Source organism: Chiloscyllium punctatum, chromosome 8 (assembly GCF_047496795.1).
Source record: "Chiloscyllium punctatum isolate Juve2018m chromosome 8, sChiPun1.3, whole genome shotgun sequence".
NCBI classification, from domain to species: Eukaryota; Metazoa; Chordata; class Chondrichthyes; order Orectolobiformes; family Hemiscylliidae; genus Chiloscyllium; species Chiloscyllium punctatum.
In genome coordinates, this window is record NC_092746.1 from 95,831,381 (window position 1) to 95,849,113 (window position 17,733).

At 39.5% G+C, this 17,733-nt stretch overlaps 1 protein-coding gene across 4 annotated transcripts in view; it reads right to left on the minus strand.

Moving 5' to 3' along the window:
* cul2 (cullin 2) overlaps positions 1-17,733 on the minus strand; it is a 76,558-nt gene that overhangs the window by 38,338 nt on the left and 20,487 nt on the right. For 3 of the 4 annotated variants that reach the window (XM_072576121.1, XM_072576119.1, XM_072576120.1), the window contains exons 3-4: positions 17,186-17,288; positions 12,579-12,673 (exon numbers count right to left, since the gene is read on the minus strand). In XM_072576121.1, the coding sequence (XP_072432222.1) occupies positions 12,579-12,673; positions 17,186-17,288 (198 nt within the window). Of the gene's footprint in view, positions 1-12,578; positions 12,674-17,185; positions 17,289-17,733 lie in introns of those variants that run through there. The other variant, XM_072576122.1, reaches the window with a different exon arrangement.

Consider the following 17,733-nt stretch of genomic DNA (forward strand, 5'->3'; position numbering starts at 1 on the left):
TGATCTCAGAGATGCAAGCCAGGACGCTTGATCTTGACATTATTTTAGAAACCATACTAATTAGTTGGTTAATTTAATAATAAGAATTAAAAAGACACTATACAATGTTTCTGTGGTGTGTGCTGGAGCATCAATATGCAACAGCTCAACTTATGTACCAGTACTGTTCTACCAATCATTTGATTCAATTCCTGACTACAGCATAAATACACAGGCAAACATCTCACTGGTTAGCCAAAGATGCAGCAGAGTTTTAGATTGAACAAGGATGATTTGAACTAAGCACACACTTTACAGCCTGCACAAAATCTCTGCTTCTTTCAGCTTCTACAACTATGCAATCCAAAATTCCACCAACTGCCTTGCTAATTAATAATTACATTAGAAACTCTCCTCCTCTAAAATGCTCCTGAAAAACCACCTCTTGGAATAATATATTGGTCACTCTTAACAACCTTCTTGGCTTAGCATCTATTTTCTTCATACTTATCCATAAAACATCAAATGTAAGTTTGTGCTTAAAAGTAAAGGTGGTAATCCCCATCTTTATACATCATAGTTTGGAACATGGCACATTTCAGATTTGTTCCAGATAGGACTTGTCCTATCACACATCCTCAGTCTCAATTGTTGGACTATACAGTTGAAGCTTAATGGGCTAGTTCTTATTCATTGATAAATCTTTGACACTGGCATGGAGGACTAAAACACTTCCTGCTGTTGAACTAGGATTATTTGGGATACTGACAATTCAACCTATTTCAAGGGAAATGGGAAGAATTCCAATGGTAGGTCTTCCACCCGAGTTATGGTCAATGAATCACTTGACAGATCAATCGTTAAAAATACTCTAGAACAATGCAATCTTGACTGGCTAGTATAAGATGACTGAGTTTTTATATATTGAATCATTGAGACATATAGCACGGACACAGACCCTTCAGTCTATTCAGTCCATGCCAAACATAATCCCAAATTAAACTAGTCCCACCTGCCTGCTCCTGGCCCATATTCCTCCAACCTCTCCTCTTCATGTACTTACCTAAGTGTTCAACATTGTCACTGTGCCCACACCCACCACTTCCTCAGGACGTTTATTCCACACGCAAACCATTCTCTGTAAAACATTTGGCCCTCTTGTCTTTTTTAAACCTCTCACCTTTCAGCTTAAAAATACGCCCCACAGTTTTGAAACCCCCCATCCTAGGGAAAAGATTTACCACTTACTCTATCTATACCCATCATGATTTTATAAACCTCCTATGCTCCAGTGAAAAATATCCCAGACTTTCTTCATAACTCAAACTTTCCAATCCTGGCATTATCCTGGTAAATTTCATCTGGACCATCTCTGGCTTAATAATATCCTTCCTATAATAGGGTGACCATAACTGGACACAGTACTCCAGAAGAGGCCTCACCAATGTCCTGCACAACCTCAACATGACGTCCCAACTCTGATAGTCAAAGGACTCAACAATGAAGGCAAGCATGCGAAACGCCTACGTTGTAAGAAACCACATATTTTTTTCCTGTTGGACAATAGACTGGAAAATGGTTTTATCGCTGTGCTTCCATTGCAGCAGAGTCAAACTCTTTGCACACACTACCTAACACATCTACACCGAGTCCCTTCATCAACTGTTATAACAATTGAAAACCCACCTTCTTATGGTCAATTCCAGATGGGCACTAGCCTTAGGAGCAATTCCCACATCCTGCAATGTAAATGATTCATGAAAAACATTTCTCGTCCCCTCTCTAGATATTCTGGACAGATTTTAAATTGATGATGATTGGTTCTTCACCCACTCATCAAAAGGAAGAGATTTTCTCCCTCTTCAGTATCAAAACCTCTCACCTTGAAAGCCTCCACAAGGTTATCTTTCAACCTTCTGCTTTCAACCAAAGTATCTCACCCAGGGAACATCTTGACAAAATTCTTCTGTACCCTTTCTAAGGGTTTTATCTTTCGTGAAGTACTGCACTTGGAATTGTCCACATTCACTTATTTCTGAAGAAGTAGTCCATACGTTGTCAAGAAGAGTCAGACCAGACTCAAAATGGTAACTTGTTTGGTTCTTCATGGATGATGCCAGACCTTCTGGATTTCTTCAGCATTCTTTTATGTTTATTTCAGGTTTCAAGCTTACCTTGTCGACCAGAACATTGCTTGCTCCCTCTGATTTAATTTCCACTGAATTGCTGATCATATTGTTTAGCTATACTCTTATCCAATCATAGACAGATCATCAGTTTCTGTGGAGTCCTGCGAAAGTCTCTTCCCTTCCTTTCCCACCGATATGCTGTCCCTGTTTAACATCTTCAACAGATATGGACTAACATCAATCCCACCTTCCCACTCTTGAACAAACCACAACCTCTGTATTACTAGACTGCTTACTCAATATTCAATCTTGGACAAGCTAAAATTTAATCTGCCTAAGAATTGGAGAAACCAAAGCCTTTGAATTTAGTTCATATCACAAATACTGTACTTTTCAGACTAAGGGGTCACCTGTGAAAGATGGAGGAGATATTTATTCTCTCAGAGGGTAGTGAATCTGCGTAATTCTTTTCCACAGAGGACTGTGGAGACTGTGACTCTAGGACTGAGATCGACAGACTTTTTTTATCAGTAAAGAAATCAAGACTATAAGAAGCTGGAGATCAGAAAGAAAAACAGAAATTGCTGGAGAAACACAGCAGGTCTGGCAGCATCTGTGGGGAGAAAGCAGCATCAATATTTCAAGTCCAGCGCTGATAATCTTTAACAAAACCCTTTTCTTTCCTCATTCACCCATTTTGAGACCCTCCTCAAAACTACCTCTGACTAATATTTTAGTCATTTCTCATTATTCCATGTTTTGTGCAGCATCTGAAATCTCTATGAAGCATTTTCAAACATTTTTCAAAGTTAAAGGTGCTTCACAAATGGAAGTGAATGCTGTGAGTGCCAACGACGATCCAAGTGTAAGCTACACATTTGCCTTTTTGACTGTAAGCAGGAGGCTAGATGGTTGAAGAAAAGTTGGTTTCAAAAAAAAAGAAAAAAACATACCAAATATTTTATTGGAAATGAAGCAGATCTTGAGAGGACCTCACTGCATCCCATGTGTCAAGGTATTGTACTTGAACTCTATGAATTGTATTTATTCTACTATAAACATACAAGCATAAGATCAGTTACTTGTTTCATCTTTCAAAGACCCTTCATATTGGATTGCAGCACTGTATTTGCAAATCCTAGCACTTTAAACATCAGTTTTTCTTTGATTGTTTGGAGGCATGAAGTTCTAACATGCTTGGAATAGCATTACATACTTCTCAAACAGATAACAGTTACTACAGTAGTTTTCTATCACATTGTGAAAGTGCGCCCAAATCTAATTAAAACACATATGCATTGGTTTAATTAGTTTCCCAGAATCAACATTTTCTGACAATTCGGCAAATAATCAATTCAGCATCAATGACCAGAAGTAGTATGAGCAGGGGTAGGCCAGGCAGCTCCTTGAGTGGGCTTTGCAATTCAGTAAGGCCACAGCTGACCTGACTGGAGCCTTAACTCCATTTGTCTGTCCAGCCCCTGCTCATGATTCGTTTGTCAATCAAAAACCTGTCTAAAACAGCCTTGAATTCATTCAATGACTGCCTCCACTGCTCATAGCGCAAGAGAATTTCAAAGTCTAACAGCCCACTCAGAGAAGCAACTCCTCCTCATCCCTATCTTAAATGGGATGCACTTTATTTTTAATCTATATCCTCCAGTTCAAATTCCACAAAAAGGATCATACTGCCTGTGATGTACTCTCAGAACTTTTCTGGTTTCAACAAGTTCACCTCTCATTCTTCTAAATTACAATGAGTACAGTCCTAGAATTCTAGAATCCCTACAGTGTGGAAACAGGCCCTTCGGCCCAACAAGTCCACATCGACCCTTCGAAGAGTAACCCACCCAGACCCATTCCCCTACCACATTATCCTATACTTACCCCTGACCAATGCACCTAACCGACACATCCCTGAACACTTTGGGCAATTTAGCAAGGCCAATTCACCTAACCTGCACATCTTTGGATTGTGGGAAGAAACCAGAGAATCTGGAGGAAACCTAAGTCGCCCGAGGCTGGAATCAAACCCAGGTCCCTGGCACTGTGATGCAGCAGTGCTAACCACTGAGCCACTGTGCCGCCCCAAACCTGCTCATTCTTCTCTCATATGACAATCCCAGATATCAACTGAGCGAATCTTCTCAGAACTGTTTTCAAGACAATTATATTCTTCCTTAAGTAAGAAAACCAAAATTGCACATGGTAACTCTAGGTGTTGTTTCATTGAGGCCCTATGTAACTATACTGAGCTGATACTGAGAAATAAAGGCTAACATTCAATTTCCTTTCCAATCCTACAAAACAGTCTGAAATATGCTATAGCAGAAGCTGTCTCTCCCTGTTAATTTTGCTCTGCAAAGCCTTACAAGCTGCTTAATCACTTCCAGGATGTTGAGAGGCACAATTGCAGCATGGCAGTGCATCAAACGGTCCATACTTTAAACAGGTAAGATAATCCGTAACCATGTGCAGCAACACAGTAGTTCAGTGTTAGGCACTGCTGCCTCAAAGCACCAGGGACCTGGATCGATTCCAGCCTTTGGCGCCTGTCTTTCTGGAGTTTGCACATTGCCCCCGTATATGTGTGGGTTTCCTTTGGACGCTCCAGTTTCTGCCCACAGTCCAAAGATGTGCAGGTTAGATGCTTTGGCCACGCTCAATATCCCCATAGTGTCCAGGAATGTGTAGGTTAAGCGAACTAACCATGGGAAATGCAGGGTTACAGGAATAGGTGGGGGGGCTGAGTCTAGATGGGATATTCTTCGGAGGGCCCATGTAAACTTGATATGGATTCTATGTTCTCTAATAACCGAGATAACATGCAAAATTAAAAGGCTACGAGGGGAAGAAAAAAACATATCAAGTTAAGGGATATAAAGGAGAAAAAAATGGTGCATTTACAAAACTGACCGAGAGACAGAAAGCAGAGAGTAGTTGTGAGAGATTTTTCCAAACTCGAGGAAATTTTGCAGTGGTATTCTGCAGGGAAAGGTTTGAGGCCCATTGGTCTTTCTTTGATATATAGAAATGGTTAGATGAGGCACAATATCAAAGTTTTTACATTACACAAACTAGTAATGTACTGATGTGGATTTGGTTCATGCATCAGAAGGCATTCCGTAAGAGATCAGTGTGTAAAATTAAACCGCATGGGATCAGGTGGTTTATTAACATGGATAGAGAACAGGTTGGCAGACAGGAAACAAACAGTAGGAATAAACAGGTTTCTTTGTAAGTGGTAGGAAGTGACTAAAGGGTTATCACAGGGATCAGTGCTTAGATCCCAGCTAATAACAGTATATATTAATGACTTAAATCAGGCGGCTAGATGCAATTCCTCAAAGTTAGCAAACAACACAGCTGGGTGGGAGAATGAGCTACAGGAAGGTAGGTGCAGAGATGATTCAGTGTGACTTAGTAAAGTTGAGTGAGTAGTACATGTGTGGCAGATGAAATATAATGAGGATAAGTGTGAGTTTATCAACTTTGGTAGTATGATTATTATCTGAATGGCAATGGATCAGTAAAGTAAGCATGCAGGTGCAGCAGGCAATGAAGAAGGCATATGATTTGTTGGCCTTTATAGCAAGAGGATTTCAGTACAAGAGCAGGATGTCTTGCTGTCACTGTACAGAACCATAGTGAGGCCATGCCTTGAGTACTGTGTGTGTTTCGGTTTCCTTATCTGAGGAAGGATAATCTGGCCATGGACGGAGTATAACAAAAGTTTACCAGACTGATTCCAGGACAGGAAATATGAAGAGAATGTGGTTAGGATGATATTTACTGTTGCTTAGAAGAATGAGGGGGGTGTCTCATAAAAAAAAGTATAAAATTCTGACAGACCCAGACAGGGTAAATGCAGGAAGGATGCTCCTGATGACCAGAAAATCCAGGACCGGGCTCATACTTTAAGGATACAGAGTGGTATGATATGAAGACAAATTTCTTCATCCAGAGAGTGGTGAGACTGTGGAATTCACTGACACATTGGTTGTAGCCAAAACAATGAATATTTTCAAGGAGTTAGATACATTTCTTAGGGCTAAAGGGATCAAACGGTACAGGGATAAAGCAGAAACAGGTTCTACTTTCTATGTTTCAGGAAGGACAGGAATAGACTTGAGGAAGTCCTGAGTTAGTGTTGGAGACTGCAGTGGGTTCCTTTAATCTGATGATGTCTTGGGTGGAGAATTGAAAAGTCGATCTCAATCTCCCAAAGGGGTTAAATGCGACACCCTAGCACCTGTTCGTCTTACCAAATATGTCTAACTAGCGTATTAACTTGTATCTATTATTAACATACAATAAACTACATCTTGTTCATAAGACAATTGCCTCTTCTTGCTAATATTCACTGATTATTCATTTTCTATTATGGTTAACCAATCAGGTCCTTAAATGCAATATAGAAAAGATGACTGTCCAACTTGTTTAAAGTTTTATTTGAAAGATCAAAAAGGCCACATTCTTGAGTCACAGAATCACACAACACAGAAATACACCTTTCAGTCCAACCAGTCCATACTGAACACAATCCCAAACTAAACGAGTCCCATCTGCCTGCTCCTGGCCAGTATCACTCCAAACCTTTCCTATTCATGCACTTATCCAAATGGCTTTTAAACATTGCAATTGTACCCACATCCACTACTTCCTCTGGAGGTTCATTCCATACATGAACCACCCTCTGTGCAAAACATTTGCCCCTCGTAATTTTTTCTATAAGGTCCCTCTAATCCTTCATTCCAATGAAAAATGTTCCAGCCTATCCAGCCTTTCTTTCTAACTCAAATCTTCCATTCCTGACAACATCCTGGTAGATCTCTCCTAAACCCTCTTCAGCTTAATAATATCCCTCTTGTGACTGTGGCCCGTTATTAGTTGGCAGTGGTTGGTTCTGCAGCACTTACAACACGGTACTCTGTGATGAGTATAGTTGCTCAAAAATCTCAAATCTCAACGCCGAAAAAAATCCATTTGAAACAGGAGAGCACATCACATGGAAGGAACAGCAAGGTAGAAGTATAATTTCTGGCTAAAACCTTCACCCCAGATCTGATAAGAGATGCAGGAGAAACTGTGAGCTAATAAGAGAGAAAAAATAAATTCAGTCAAACTTGGCAGTTACAGCATCCCAACAGAATGAGGACCTTTCAGGGCTGACCCAATTTGAGGTTCAGTTCTGTGAATAAAGTTAAAAAAATTCTGTAGGCAAGGAGAAAACTTCAAATTAACAGCACTCAGGACCAAGCTGGGAAGGACAAAAATTAAAAAGGAGAACTTATTGTTCACAGTGAGCACAGATGCCATCATAAGTGGACACCATATGGGACAACTACAGCAGTTACGTCAAGGGCTCTGAACATAATTAATATTTAGGTTGTAATATGGGAAACACTGCAGAGCAGATTTCAGGCAATTAAAGGTTAATTTAAAATATTTATAAGACAGACACTGACAGAAGAAGACAAGAATTTTAACATGAGATTTTGTGATAAAGCCAGGAGAAAAGTAATTTCAATTTAAGAGTTGGCAGAAAGATTTATATAGATTCTAACATCTGGGAAAGCGATGTGCATTATGTCTTGGCAATGAAAGATGGGAAAGTGTCCATTTTGTCTGCAATAAACAGTGGGAAACCTCCATCTGAGCTACATAAAGTGAGAAAACCTCCATTTTGCCAGAAGAGAGAAAACCCCTTATCTAATCTCAAAAAAAACGTAGGAAAGCCTGCATCAAACAGTACAGAGATAGAACATTGCTGTTTAACAGGTAGGACTGGCAAAAGAGAAGTCAGCTGACAAATTAAATTTAGTGCAGTAAAGTGCAGGGTGCTGTAGTTCGGAAAGAAGAATAAGGAGAAGATGACTTAACAGCACAATATTTAAGGTGGAACACAGAGGCGTGTGCCAAAATATTTCAAAGGGTCAGGGCAAGATAAGAAGGCTCTTAATTAAGCAATAGTAATCGAGACAAAATACAAAAGCAGCAAAGTGATGCTAAAACATTTTGGCATCCTGGGTGGACCAGGGCTGGACTTCTGTGTTCAATTCAAGGATTTCATTCTCTTTCCACACAGACCTTATGACCATCTCCAGAATTTTCTGTTGTTGGTTTTATTGCATATTTCCATTTTCACAGAATCACAGAACTGACACAACACAGAAAGGGGCTATTTGGCCCAGCTTGTACATGCTGCCCCAAAAATACCCAGATGCCCTTTCTAATCCCATCTTCATATACATGGCTCACAGACCTGAAGCCTTAAGGTGCACATCCAGATACTTTTAAGAAAGGAGTTTCGGGTCTCTGCCTCCACCACCAACTCAGGCAGTGCATTCCAGACACCCGCCATCCTCTGCATAAAAATATGTTTCCTCACATCCCCTCCAATCCTTCTGCCCGTTAGCTTGAATCTATGACTCCTGGTTTTTGAAATCTCTGCTAATTGAAACAAGCTCCTCCTATCGACTTTATCTATACCCCTCACAAATTTGTAAACCTCAGCTTTCTCTGTTCCAAGAAAAACAATCCCAATCTCTCCACACAGTTACAATTCTCCAGCCCTGGCAACATTTTAGCAAATGTCTGCACAGTGATATATCTGTACTGTAATACAGTGACCAGAACACAATACTTCAGTTGTGGCTTCACCATTGTCTTATACAATTTCATTGTTATTTCACTACTTTTGTATGCCATACCTCTATGGGAGGAGCATTCCATATACCCTCTTTACACCTAATTGACCTGCATTGGTACTTTTAGAGACCTGCGTACTTGCACGCCAAGGTCTCTCACTTCAACTACTCCTTTCAGCATATTCCCATTTAAGGTGTGTTCTCTTTTACCGAAATGCATTATCTCACACTTTCCACCATTTATTTGGTACTTGGAGAAGCTGGGGTCATTCTCCTTTCAACAAAGGAGACCAAAAGGGAAGTTGAAAGAGATAAAAACGATATTCAAAATCATGAAGGGTTTTTGCAGAGTCATTGAGAAACTGCTTTGAGTAGCACAAGGATTTGTAATGAGATGACACAGATTTACAGTAATTAAAAAAACCTGGGGAATGAGAAAAGTATTCCTTCCCATGGCAAATTATGATTTGGACTGCACTGCCTGATAGTCTGGTGAATGTGGATTCGATGGCATTTTCTAAAAGAGCATGAATATTTTAAAAAGAAACATCTACAGAATTATAGAAAAGAGCAGGAATGTAATTGATACCCGTACGAAAAACTATTATAATGACCAACAACCTCCTTTTGAGCTGCATTATTCCAAGGTTCAATGGCACAATACTGCAGCAAATTGTAATTCGTAAACAAACAGTGTCTTATTCCAATATTTCATCACATTTGAACAGCTGCTGGCGTTTTAATAAAGGAGGCCGCAATTTCAAATCCCACAGGAATATCTTAATTCAAAGCTGCTATACAAGATTAACCATTGGACCACTGTACGATGGCTCAAGGACTGTTCAAACAACAAATCACCTCAGAGTGTTTTTCACATCAAATTTTCAACTGCTCAAAATTTAATAAAACCTGCATTTAAAATCGCGTAGGCAACATTTGCACTACATGTGCACCAAGCAACAACTGTCACAAACAAGTTCCAAGTGACCCCTAAGAATTTTAATGGCACGACTATCCTATCAGCAATATCGAGACATAACTATTGGCCAAAAATGTGATTGCACTGGCCATACCAGCACGGCTACAAGAGCAGAGGTTGGTACACTATAATAACCTCAACGGTCCTTCAAAGAATCATCAATAGCCAAAGACTCTCAGCAATTTTTAGTGTGTGTGCAAGTAATTTCTTGAGACTTATGGTTTCCTTAAATTTATTTGTGCAGTCAAACAAACATAGAAATGTAAAGTGACCGATTATGTGGCAACTTTCAGGTTGCAGCACAGTTGAATTGCTTAGAGAACATTTCTGGCAGCTACAAGTCTTAGATCAGGAATTAAGGAATTGTGACAGCCTGCACTGGTTTTATTACCTAGCACCAGTTTCATGCCTTTTCACCGTATCCCTGATTACCATGTCCATCCAAATAATCTTCTTGAATATCTCAGTGGTACCCAGTCTTACAATATTTCCAGTCAGTGCATTCCATACCCTAACTACTTGCTGCCTGAAAACATTTTTTTTCTTACATCACTGGTGCTTCATTTGCACATCACTTTAACTCTATGCCCTCTCATTCTTTTTTCTTTTATGACTAGGAACAGCTTCTCCCTCTGCATTCAGCTCATGGTTTTGAAAACCTCTATCAAATGTCCTCTTTGCTGTCTTACCTACAAGAACAGATAACTTCTTCAAGTAAAGTCCTGGGGAGTGTTGCTGAACAGAGAGACCTTAGATTGCAGGCTTACAGTTCTTTGAATGTGTTGTCACAGGTAGTTCAGATAGTGAAGAAAGCATTTGGTAAGCTTTCCTTTTTTGGTCAGAGCACTGAGTATAGGAGTTGAGAGGACATTGATTAGGCCACGTTTTGGAATAATGGAATGTGTGGTCTTCCTCCTATTGGAAAGATGTTGTTAAATTTGAAATGGTTCAGAAAAGATTTATAAGGATGTTGGCAGGGTTGGAAGGTTTGAGCTATAGGGAGAGGCTGAATAGGCTGGGGCTGTTTTTCCTGGAGTGTTGGAGGCTGAGGGGTGACCTTATAGAGGTTTATAAAATCATGTGAGGCATGGAAAGGGTAAATAAACAAGGTATTTTCCCTGGGTGGGGGAGTCCAGAACTAGAGGGCCCAGATTTAGGGTGAGGGGGGGAGAATTTAACAGGGACCTAAGGGGCAACTTTTTCAAACAGTGGGGGGGGGGGGGGTGCATCTTACTCCTGCCAGAGGAAGTGGTGGAGGCTGATAATAATTACATTTAAAAGGCATCTGGATGAGTATATGAATAGGAAAGGTTTCGAGGGATATCGGCCGAGTGTTGGCAAATGGGACTACATTAGATTAGGATATCTGGTTGACATGGACGAGTTGGACTGAAGGGATGTTTCTGTGCTGTACATCTCTATGACTCTATTCATTGCAAAGTTTCTCAACCCTGGAACTATTCTCACTTAACCTGTCTATATCCCGCAGCAGTCTCGGTATCACCATTATCACTTGTCTTTCCACATAGTTTTGTTCATATATAGTATGCACAGTACATTTACTTTCCTCATCCAAGTCATTCATTTATATTGTAAATAATTGTGACCCCAGCACTAATTCCTGTGGCACATCATTAGTTATAGATTGCCAACCTGAAAATGGCCCCCTTCTGCCAACTCTCCGCTTTCTAGTCAATTGTCTATCCATGCCAATATACCACCTCCAACACCATGGGATCATCTTAATAGCCTAACGTGTACCACCTTACCAAACATCTTTGGAAAATCCAAATATTTTACATCCATTGTTACTCCTTCATCTATTTGGCTTGTTTCTTCCTCAAAGATTTCGTAAATTTGTCAGGCATGATTTCCTCTTCATGAGACAATGCAGACTCTGCTTGATCATATTATTTATTTCTAAATGTTCTATTACGTCCTTTATAATAGACTTTCCCAATAACAGACATTAATCTAACCATTTTGCAGCGTCTTTTTTTTTGTCTCCTTTCCTTTTAAATAAAGGTGTTACATTGGCAATTTTCCAATTTTCTCAGTCTTTTCCAGAAGCGAAAGATTCCTGGAATGTTACCAGCAATGCATCTACCATCTTCATAGCTAGTTCATTTAATATCGTAGGATGCATCCCTCAAGTCCATGGAACCTATCAATATTTAGACACATTTGCAAATTGCTTCTGCATTCTCCCCAGTGGATTTACATCTTAATTTACATCTTTTCTATAATATGGCACACAGAACTGTACATAACACTCCACAACCTCCACAAGTCTAACAAGTGTCTTGTACAAGTTCATCATCACCTCCCTTCTCTTGTATGTTACGCTCCCACTCGTAAAGCAAAGGATACTATACACTTTACCTACTGTTCTCTCTACTTATCCTGCCACTTTCAATAACTTGTGCACATCACAATCTGAAGCATTCACAAAGAATATGTTTTAGATTTCAATATAATTTTAAAAAATAAATGCAGAGTAAATCACAGTGGTTTAAGGAATGTCATTGTGGATTTATAGGTTGAATTAAAGTGCTTCTTCAGGCTAACATTTGATGAGCAGATTGCTTCTGGAACAACAAACCACTCGCACTCTTGACAAATTAGGGAAAGAGGTCTAACATTAACGCTATCAAGTTAGAAATCACAGGCGGAAGAAAATGATATATATACACAGCTGCTGCTCAGATCATGAATATCTTCCTCTTACTAAGTAAAAGCACAAAATAAATGTTTTAAAATCAATTCAATTGTCAACTTCAACACATGCCTTGAAAGAAAAAAAAATTCACTTTGAATTGTATAGAAGATAAAGTTATTTACCTATATAAGCAGTCCATATAATCAGCACCCTTACTGTACTCTTCCCAATATTTATGGTACATAGTCAAAATCTGTTCTTCGGAATCCAGAACTTTCTGTAAATAAAAGTATATCAAGGACATATCCTTTTCAATGACAAAATTATTTCTAAGATCAGGGCAACTGGATGATTTGGATAAATGTAAACAGTACAAGTTCTCGAAGGGCAGAATGGCCTACTCCTGCACCTATTTCTATTGCTTCTATTGTTCTATTTCGAAGTCATGATTGGCAACTTACTGCAGAATCGCTGTTGATAATGAATTTTGGAGATTTTGGGGAAATTGCAAAGCACACTGCAAAAAGTACTTTGAATTTGTAAAATTTAATGCTTTAGTACTGTGCACGACTACTTTTGCTATGTTCATATCTTTATTTAGCTCTGAGTCACTTTTGTGGAACATTTCTGCTTCAAAACAGTTATAATGTGGAACCAGACAAATTAATACCTCTGCACTATTTTTACAAAATTTGGTGACTTATAAATTTTGGAAGCATCACTTTGTCTATCTGGTGTGCATGTTTCATTGGAAAGTGGAGCAGTCAGTATATTCTGCATAGGTTGTTTAGCAATGCTCATCTACTGATGCATGGATCATTGTAAACATATACTGCAGTTTCAAGGTATTAAAGTCATGACTTCGCTGGATTCTGATAGTTGCCCAACTATGAGTTTCGGTAGGACATAAGAACATAAGAACTAGGAGCAATAGTAGGCCATCCAGCCTCTCAAGCCTGCTCTGCTTTCAATAAGATCATGGCTGATCTTTTTGTGGACTCAGCTCCACTTACCTGGCCGTTCACTATAACCCTTAATTCCTTTACTGTTCAAAAATCTATCTCTGCTTTAAAAACATTTTACAAGATAGCCTCAACCGCTTCACTGGATAAGGAATTCCACAGATTCACAACCCTTTGGGATAAGAAGTTCCTCCTCAACTCAGTTGTGAAACTACTCCCCATTACCTTGAGGCTATGCCCCCTAGTTCCAGTTTCACACCCTAGTGAAAACAACATCCTTGCTTCTATTTTACCTATTCCTCATAATTTTTTATGTTTCTGTAAGATCCCCCTTCATTCTTCTAAATTCCACAGAGTATAGTCCCAGTGTACTCAATCTTTCCTCATAAGTCAACCCTCTCAACTCCAGAATCAACCTAGATTACCTCCTGACATCAATGAATATGATGCAGATTTAGAGTTCGCTTGCAGCATTTGTCCCAGTTTTAAATCATTGAATTATTTTTGGGTAAAAGTCACAAAGAAATTCAGAAAAAAACATACTGACCTAGACAACAGTGAGAACATCAAGTTCATTGCCTCACCATGTGACTGAAGTGAAAACCAACAGAAGTGAGAAGGAAATTAGATTCCCTATAGTGCGGAAACAGGCTCTTTGGCCCAACAAGTCCCCACCGACCCTCCTAAGAGTAACCTACCCAGTCCAATTCCCCTACCCTACATTTACCCCTGATTAATGTACCTGACACATGGGAATTTAGCATGACCAATTGATCTGACTTGTACATCTTTATGATTTTGAGAGGAAACCCACGTAGACATGAGGAGAATGTGCAAACTCCACCAGTCGCCCGAGGTGGGAATCGAACCAGGGTCTCTGGCGCTGTGAGGCAGCGCCAGAGGAGGCTCAAGTTGAACATAACCACCAGTGTGGACCAAATGGTCTGTTTCTGTGCTGTAAAAAGAAACTATATACTATATCCTACTCATAATGTAGTGGTTCTGAGGGCAAGGTGCAAAATAGCTGTGATCCCAATAACACATCTTTTTTAGTAAACTCCTTTCAGATAAATTAGCACAGCTCAGACTCTGGTTTGACAAAACAAAATATTTTACTCATTATTTTTCTGCATCAATCAAAAACATCAAAAATATGTTTACTCACTTCGATTTATATTTTACAGCAGTCCAATATTCAAAAAATCTGTGACTAGAGAAGAGTGAATAATGGATTTCCCCAATCACAAAAGACACTTCTTGACAAAAGAATGGAGCAAAAACAATAAACATCTCCTATTTAAATCCCAGAGTAAAAATCATTAAAGGGAATCAGGGTAAATTATCATTTTCCATAGTCCAGGGTGCCAAGACTAAGTGAAACACATCAATAGTTGGGCAACTTGCACCATTTAATTTAGCAGAGACAAAAAAAAAGACGTTTTATTCAGTATGGAATTAGGAAAAATAACAATGGTATCAATTGGTGATGAGTTCATCTGATGACAAGTTTTTACAAGACATTCCCATTGACAAAAGTCCTTGATTTAAAGGGAAATTGACTTCATTTTTGAACGAATCTGAGCAATTGTGGAAATGTACTGACAAACAAGATTAAATACTCGGATTGTAATCCTAGAAGGACTGTAAAAGCATCAGCTGTGGAACACAAACAACCAGATGAATAACATAGATGACAATTTTAACCATCTTAATATTACTTTTGAGGGTTTTTAACAAAATGCGAGTTTTATCTACATTATGACATACTTGGGGAAATCAAATAAATTGAAGAATTGATGGGTTGAATTTTCAATCCCCCAATGAGTTGAGACTTACACAGACTGAAAATCATGCCTTTGGAGATGTCAGTGGTTGCAACTACCTCAGTGACACAATTAGATTTTCAAAGAAAGGGTGGGAAGTTGGGATGCGGAGCTGGTAACTTGCACACTTCCAATTAATTGCTTGCTGAACTCATTTATGTTTGGAACATGGGAAGAACAATTTACAATTTTCGCATGGGAAGCAAGGGGAGCAGAGAGAGTCTGGAACACATTTGTGTTGAGCTGTTCGAAACACAGTGGAGAGACATTAGTACTCATAACAGCAGTGTGAAAATGGTATCTAAAAGGGGCAATGTAAACTCAATTGCTTATGCAGTGGCATAGAACTGTTATAAATAGGGCAGAGGGGCTTGAATGTGAAAGGAACTTGAGGCCACGGGAATCTAGGATCACCTTTGGACATGCCTGCTTTGTGCGGTTCACTTGAACTCTTCTTCCAGAGGAAGAGAAGACTTATCTCTTGTACAGTCCAGCTATGATCAGAGCAATTCTGGTCTCCCTCCTATCGGAACAATGTTGTGAAACTTGAAAGGAAGAGGCTTAACAGGCTGGGGCTGTTTTCCCTGGAGTGTCGGAGGCTGAGGTTTATCGACCTTATAGAGCTTTACAAAATTATGAGGGGCATGGATAGGGTAAATACGCAAAGTCTTTTCCCTGGGATTGGGGAGTCTAGAACTAGAGGGCATAGGTTTAGGGTGAGAGGGGAAAGATATAAAAGAGACCTAAGGGGCAACCTTTTCACGCAGAGAGTGGTACGTGTATGGAATGAGCTGCCAGAGGAAGTGGTGGAGGCTGGTACAATTGCAACATTTAAGAGGCATTTGGATGGGTATATGAATAGGAAGGGTTTGGAGGGATATGGGCCGGGTGCTGGCAGGTGGGACTAGATTGGGTCGGGATATCTGGTCAGCATGGATGAGTTGGACCGAAGGGTCTGCTTCCATGCTGTGCATCTCTATTAATCTATAAGCTCAAGGGAGGAATCAGCAAACTGTGACACTGCAGAGGAATGGATCCTTACCCTGGTCTCCCTGATCCAAAGGTCAGATGAAACTGTTGTTTGCCTCGTAAATTATCCTGCTGTGCTTATTGTGTGCTATACCCACACCCTAACTGGCACTGAACTCAGCTGCAGGCCAATTAGTAAACACAGAATGCAGCAGGGAAAGAGGTCCTTCAGTTCATCGTCTGCACCCACCATGATGTCACTCTAAACTAATTGCATCTGCCTGCACATGGTCTGTATCTCTATTGCCTGCCTGTCTGTTTTAAATATCTTTTAAATGTTGTATCTATATCTGCTGTTACCATCTCCCCGGCAAGACTTTCCAAGCACTTACCACCCTCTGTGTAAAAAAAAAGTCTTGCACATTTCCTTTAAACTTTTGCCCTCTCACCTTAAAACTATGCCACCGAGAAAAGCTTGTGCAAAAACAATCCAAGGTAGTGCACTCCAAACCAGGCAATAGCCTGGTAAAGCTCTTTTGCATCCTCGTCAAAGACTCCACATCCTCCCTACACTGTGGCGATCAGCACTGCACTCAATACACCAATGTGACAACTAAAGTTTTATACATCTGTAACATGACCTGCCAACTTTTCTCTAAAATAACCCAACTGATGAAGGCAAGCATGTTGCTTGCCTTCTTTACTACTTTATCCACTTGTCCTACCACTTTCAGGGAGTAATGGAGTTGCACCTAAGATCCCTCTGTATATCAATGCGCCCAATGGTCCTGCCATTTACTGTAAAGTTCCAATTGCATTTGGCTTCCCAAAATGCAACGTGACTGGCTAATATTTAGAATATTACATTGTATTACAGATTCTAAAATGGTGCAGGGCCTTGGAAAAATTCAAGGTGTCAGGTTCCTGATCTCGGAAGGAAGATTTGGCTCCACATTACTTTCTTGCTCTGCACTTTATGCATTGCATGCAACCATTTAAAGTTTACAGTAAAGGTGATAAAACTGAAAAAATTACCTTGTACAAGTGTTGGACGTGATTTTCCAGAAAAATTTTTGTTTCTGTGTAGAGTCGTTCTCCCAGAGGTTCTGGGTAGGCAACACACAAAGCATAAATGTCTCTGAAATGAATATTAAGGGTCTTCATTGCAAACAGGTAGGGGAAAATAGTTAACAAAACACGTTTAATAATCATCAAAAGTAAATCTTAAATTCTATGAATGATTTCTTGAGATACAGCTTCCAAACTAAACTTTTATTAAACTTGTGCCTGGTGAGGACTGAAATTTGTCTTTTCCCAACCAAAAAGAACTTGTACACAAAAGATGCAAAAAAGAAATTTTCATTGCTACTTATATTTCAGCCAACATAGTCTCTTCACAAGTTAATCAGCAATTGAGTTATTTTTAGAGTTTGAATCATATATGGTTTATTTGATACACACCAATTAGTTATTTGCATTGATAACAGGTTCTTTCAGTATGTACAAAATCTGCATATTACATAATAATTTAGGAGCTGTTAATTACATTCCTGCTACTTACTTTCTTACTGTACTTATAAATA